The 6,921-nt window shown below is 34.6% G+C and overlaps 1 protein-coding gene across 1 annotated transcript; it reads left to right on the top strand.

The window, feature by feature from the left end:
- The first annotated feature begins 2,348 nt into the window (after positions 1-2,348).
- LOC107893965 (uncharacterized) lies at positions 2,349-3,256 on the top strand. Its single transcript, XM_016819127.2, has one exon. It carries the CDS (start codon positions 2,516-2,518, stop codon positions 3,128-3,130), a length of 615 nt encoding a protein of 204 aa, XP_016674616.2. The 5' UTR covers positions 2,349-2,515; the 3' UTR covers positions 3,131-3,256.
- Positions 3,257-6,921: the final 3,665 nt, after the last annotated feature.

Raw genomic sequence — 6,921 nt, 5'->3', positions numbered from 1 at the left:
ATGTGAATAAATGAGTTGAATTTGTTATAATCTAGATCAAGAAAAGAGGAACCCGGACTTAGATCGAGGCAAGAACAAAGTACTCGACTAATAGACTAGTTTCATCGTTTTTACGTCTGAGGTAAGTTCGTACGTGATAAACATTGTTACAATTATGTTTTTAATGCTTTAATATTGCATAAATTATATATATGAGACGATGGTTGTGTATGACGACGAATCGATTATGTTTGGCATTTAGTGTGCGTATCGAGATAGCTTCGGCTATATAAAGCACTTAGTGTGCAAATCGGAATAGCTTCGGCTATATATGGCACTTAGTGTGTGAGACTGAGATAGCTTCGGCTATGAAAGGCGCTTAGTGTGCGAGATTATAATAGCTTCAGCTATGAAAGGTACTTAGTGTGCGAGATATCGAGTATTCAACAGTATCACATAAAGGTATGAGTTCGATAAGAATTTGTACAGGTATGTACATATAAAGCATGAAATCCAAATAGAAGAAGTTATGAACTTATTCATAAACAATTGAGTAAGTATGAGAAAAGTTTGTTAGTCATCATGATTTAAATATTAATTAGTTCGAATTGATGATTTGTATATTATGAACTGTTGAGTATATTTAGTACGAACTTACTAAGCTATGAAGCTTACTGTGTGTTATTTGTTTATGTTTTATAGAGAATCAAAGCTAACTTGGACTCGAGGATAGTCAGGAAGTGTCATCACACTATCGATCATTTTGTTGGTACTTTTGAAGCTTTGTATATATGGTATATGGCATGTGTAGGCTAGTGTCACCTTGGTATATTTTGAGTTATGATATTAGCCATGAGATCTAGCTTGTAAATGTTGGTGTATATGGCCATTTAAGTTTGCTTGAATTATATGTTTGATAAGTGATATATATGATGTATATAATGCCCTATATGTCGGCTTGTTTTGGTATGTTTGCCATAGTTGTTGATATAGCCAAATGGTTGTTTATTTGGTTAATTCGTAGTTGATGTATTAATGCTTGGAAGATTGGCATATTGTGGTTTGATTTTGAATGATATGGTAAAATTTGTGTCATGATATAGATGATAATTTGATGAGTAAATGCATTTAGTAGTTATGTGAAATTGATGATTGTGGCATATTGATTTGGCATGTTTTGGCTGCCTATATATGTGTTGAATTGGTACCAATTTGGTTACTTTGTGTGCATGAGAAAAGGGTGGAAATTTGGCTTTACAAATGGCCTATTTTTGTCCACACGGGCAGAGACACGGGCTTGTGTCTCAGCCATGTGCGACATGCGGTTAAGTTACACGATCGTGTGTCTCCTGGGATACCCTTCGAGTTAAAGTCAGTATACCTTACAGGTTTGACTCGGTCTAGACACACGAGCGTGTCTACTGGCTGTGTGTGACACACGGGCTGGCACATGGGCGTGTGGCTGGTTGTGTGACACAAGTCAGTAACCCCTTCAGTTTTTCCATGGTCATGGCACACAGGCGTGTCCTCGACCGTGTGCTACAGGTCAGTATGTATGCCTTGTTTTCACACAGCCTATGACAGGGTGTTTCTGGTGACCGTGTGAGACACACGGCCTATTCACACAGGTGTGCGACCCTTTAATGTTTGAAAATTTTAAAAGTTTCTCAAAGTTTACTAATGTTATCGGTTTAGTCCCAAACTACTTCTAGGCATGTTTTAAGGCCTCGTAAGACCTTATAAGGGACAATGTGTATGAGTTGAACAGATATTGATTATAAATGCATAATTGTATGTGAACGATGTGTATTATTCGGTAATGCCTCGTAACCCTATTCTGGCAATGGATACGGGTTAGGGGTGTTACAGATGCAATAAGGGTAATGTAGGACAGGGAATTGGTGGACGTTCAACAAAGAAAATAAGATTTCTTCAAAGATGAAATGGTGCTCGAAAAAGTCAACAAAAAAAAATTTGCCATGTATCGATCACTCAAGGGATTAATGTGTCACGTCAATAATTTGTAGAAGATGATGAAAAATTTAATAATAGTAATTAGTTTGGAAAATTTTTTATTCAGTGGGACTAAATTGAGAAAAAAATTAATTAACTAAAATAGGAAAATCTCTATTTTAGATTGACCATGGGTATAGTTTACCCTTACAATTTTCTAATATATTAGATTGAATTTCAATTATTCTGTCCATAATATATGCATTTCATTCTTATCATTTACATAATAAATGAAGTTTAGATTTAAAATTTTCGACTCATGTTTCGAAATGGAGCATTAAGGAATTTGACATATTTCATCTGATCAGAATTGAAGTTTTAAAATTTGAAAACAATATAAAAATTAAAATTGACCCAAATTAAAAACTAATAAATAATTTATGCATAATGCAGGGACTAATAGCAGAATTTGACCAGAACTAAATAGTGAGTTTTTAGCGTGTGACGTGGCAAATACACGACCAGCAACGGCTCAACTTAACTGCCTCTCCCCATCTGCCTCTTCTCAAACGGATAATCCTTCATGGCCTCTACTTCTCTTCTTTCACCGGCCGCCATAGCCACCGCCGCGGGCGCCACTTCTATCACCCACCTTTCCCTCCATCCCTCCTCCAAATTTCCTGTACGTAACTTCCTCTTCAAATCCATTTCTGGAAACAACAGACCGTCCTCCAGGCTCCACGTGTCCTCCCCAACTGACCAACCCGCCGCAACCACCACTCCCGCCCAACCCTCCTCCAAAAGCCCCAAAGAAGAAACCATCTTCTTCGACGGCGGAGCCCACTACGGGGACCTCTTAGCCAATCTGCTTCTGGGTTTCACTCTTCTATGGCTGCCGTTGACTCTAGCCGCCGTTTCGAGGGGGTTTTTCCTCAGGTACAGGTTCACCAACCTGCGGGTGACGGTTATTTCGGGACTGACGGGTCAGGATAGGAGCGATTTCTCTTACAAGGTGATTAAGGACGTGCAGGTGGTGCCGCGTTTCATAGGTGAATGGGGTGACGTTATCATAACCTTGAAAGATGGAACTAAGGTTGATCTTAGGAGCGTCCCTAGGTTTAGAGAGATTGCAAAGTACTGTCTCGCCATGGCCGAGAAACCTGTTGTTTTGAAAGAAACTGGACCTAAGGGGTTTTAGGTTAAAGCTGGAAAGGTATGTAAATTCTGGGTTTTGCTTTGATATTTTTTTTATACAACTTTGGTGTCACATTGTTATAGTTTAATTGAGAAGATAATGTATCTCTTTAAATTTTCATTTGATTAACTATATGTGTACAATTCTAGGCTCCTTTGATTATGCATTTTAGTACTAAAGATGATGCATTTTAATTTTACTGCACCTATTGGGGTCCTTTGATTACACTTCAGAGCACATGGGTTGAGGCTCTCTATTTCAGATGATGCATTTTGATTTTACTGGTGCGAGGTTAACTAGTAGGAGTAGTAGCCTAATGGATTTCTCTAAATTATCGATTTTCCAACTAGACTTGTTAATTGAGCAAATTAGATTAGTTTTGCATCGAATCAATTTAGATATATTAATTAGAATTTTATATCTTTTGGGTATTTCGGGCTTAAGCCATTATAAGTTCAAATTGTTTTGAATTTGTATCTTTCGGGTTCAAGAATCATGTTTTCCTTGGATAATTCTGATTCTACTAGTTTAGAGCACTTCTGGTTTAGGTTGTTTCAGTTTTGTATCATTCCGGGTTTGAGGCTTATATTCGGTTTTGATCATTTCAAGTTAGGTTCAAATCAGTTTGGATTCAAGTCAATTTGAGTTCCTGTTGGAACGAGTTGAGGTCCAAATCGAGTTAATCAAGTTGTGTTGTATATCAAACAATGAACATCCGAACTTCACCATCTGAACTTCCTCTAAACCTTACCTGATATAGGTTCTTTTTTGTTGTTCATTTTCAACTCCCAGAGCGGGAGAGATCAGTACAAAACAGACCCAAGAGAACGTCCACGTCGTAAGCCGACATGGAACAGCCTTACCCACAAGCGAACCAAAAAAACAAAAAACGGCTTTAAGAAAACAAGTACAAGGTAGGGAGAAACCATGGTTACCGATCTACAAGTCCGAACATTTTGATCGATAAACCCAGCCCTCCCCAACGAGATAGATTAGCGACGCAGACAAATGAAATCCCCGAACCATGTCTCTATCAACAAATCAAAAGCCTGACACAGTAGAAAAAGTTTAATACTAATGCAATATACATTGTACACAAGGCGAAGATCAACGTCATAAGCAATGGCACCGTTCCACCTCAGCACATATCTAAGTCGGGGTCAACTAGTCTTCTCTCTTTCGTTCAGAACTCAGAAGCTGCCTCCCCAAGGGAGATCGTCACAAGAGACTTTAAGCTAATTAAAGACCTCATCAAGGAAGAAGAAACAATTATAGAGCCAAGACATAAAATCCAGACCCCTGCTCTGATCTCTAAAATAAAAAAGAAAACTCGATCGAGGAATTCACTCAAGTCGACTAATCCAACTGGCTAAGGCAACGTCGAAACAGAGGCCGGCGGATTTAAGGAGAATAAACAGTTACTAGCTTTTGAATTAATGCTCATATATGACATCTTGATGCAATATGTTGCCATGGTGCATAGTAACAAGTTACATAATCTATCCATCCATAAGTAATGGATTGTTCCTTTACAACAACATTGATCATTCAATGACCAATATGCATCTTGGATCAACTTTGTAAATGTGGTAAGCGCTTTTCCCCTGTGAAAAACTCGTATTTGGTGTTGTGTAGAATGAATAAGAAAACAGCAAGATAGCTAGCAAATAGCAATATCGTCATGATGGTGATAACAGAAAACTAACAAGGTTGGTCTTTCCATTCCCGACACATCATCCCCTCCAAAACTATGTTATAAATTGGCGTAGCCAGCATTTGTTTCTTCTTTTCAGCTCTTTTGGTCTTATAACCCACCATCTAGCCATCCATTCATTCAAATTTAAAATTCAATTTCTCTAACCTAAATTCAAACTAATCTGCATTCAATATGTACCATTCCAGCCTTCAATTACTACTAAATAATTTAGGTTCACATTCATATTTCAAACCTAACTTTTATTTTTTAAAATCTTAAACATTTTAAGAATTACTTTTCAACTTCAAATATAATTAAGTTATTGAACTTAAATAATAATTTTAAATAATACATTTTTTTAACATTAAATCTTATATTTATAATGTATATAAAATTTATAATTTATTACAAAATTAAAATTAAACTATAAATGTGTGTGTATATATATGAAAATAAAAACATTTATAAACCTAAAATCATACACTAAAACACACTAATAATGTACAAGAATCAAGACAAAGATGAAATACTCACTAGTACGGTATTGCTACTTTGATCCAAGCCTAAAATGACTATCAAATAACTCAAAATGATTCAAACCTATAATGATTCATCAAAAAAAAAATAGAAGCCTTAAATTCAATTAACACAAATCTCAAACACAAAATGACCCATATTTGAAATGTCTCGGACTCAAATGACTCAAATTCAAAACCAAACCAAACCAAACTGAAATGACATGAAAATTTTAAAATCAAAATTATCCAAACATCCAAGACTCAAATTGAATCGACTTAAAATCAATTTGACATGCCAAGTCTACATGGCCATACCATATATTTAATTTTTTATAATAAATGTCATGTTTAAAGTATCGAATATATGAATTTTAAGAGTTGATTGCATCATACATATTCAAACTGTAATCTTTATTTTAAATTGGTCTCCAAACTTTAAAATGTTCTAATTACATCTCAAAACTATCATGTTATATCAATCAGGTTTTTTCATTATTGAAACAATTAATTTAACCATTAAATGATATGAGAAATTTTATGTGACATAATTTCAAATGAAAACTTTAGAGAAAAGTAAAATGTTACCACATAACTTTTAAAATTAAAAACTAAAACTAAATTAAAACTGAAAAAAAAAAGAGTGGACGATAGTTACTATAAAAGTTTCGAAAACCTCAAAACAAAGATTTTTACAACATCTATCTTTACAAGTTTCATTTTAAAATAATGATTTTTACTAATGGAAGGACCTTATTGGTATAACATGATAGTTTGAGGATGTAATTACAATATTTTAAAGCTTAAGAACCAATATAGAATGGCGGTCATAATTTGAGAACATTTGATACAATTAACTCATATTTTAAATAAAATGAAGAGTTAAAAATAATTGATGGATATTAGAAATATAATATTGAAAAATAAATTTGTTAACATTGACTAAAATATAAACCAAGAATTAAGAAATCAAAATTTACTGCGCTATGGAAAAACCATTGCCTTAGAAACAAATTTTCCCTAGTCTGTGTAATCTTATAGTGGAGGTTGTCTCCCAAGGTTAACACAGTGCTTCAATATTCGTACACCCGAATAAGAAAGGTGGAACACAATTGGTATTGTTCTTTTTAGGGAAATCACACTAGGATCAATTCCTAGGAAAGTTTGGAGGGGTCACAGTCAGTCCCACTTAAAATCCAAACTCTTTGACAGAATTTCCTCTAATGTAATTTAGGGAAAAATGGCAGAATTTTAAAAGGGAATGGAAAAAAAGGCGAGGAGGAGGAAAGAGAATTCTAATTGTTGTGTTTTTTTTTTCTGTATAAAAATGAGGAAAACAACTCTCCATTTATACTAGTAACAGAAGGGTAAAATAGTAAATATGCAAGGGCGAAAGAGTAAAAATCGTAAGGTTAGTTACAAAATTGACCCACTATTTTTGTGCAACAGTAAAAAAAATACATTATATTCTAGATTTTCGTAACAATCAAAAAACCGAAAAAAGTAAAATTGCTTTTAAAGAAACCCTTTTCTGGAAAATCATATAAGAGTTTTATCCAAAAAGAAATACATGCAATAGGCAT

This window comes from Gossypium hirsutum, chromosome A13 (assembly GCF_007990345.1).
Source record: "Gossypium hirsutum isolate 1008001.06 chromosome A13, Gossypium_hirsutum_v2.1, whole genome shotgun sequence".
Taxonomy (NCBI): Eukaryota; Viridiplantae; Streptophyta; class Magnoliopsida; order Malvales; family Malvaceae; genus Gossypium; species Gossypium hirsutum.
This window is presented reverse-complemented; position numbering and strand designations above follow the sequence as displayed.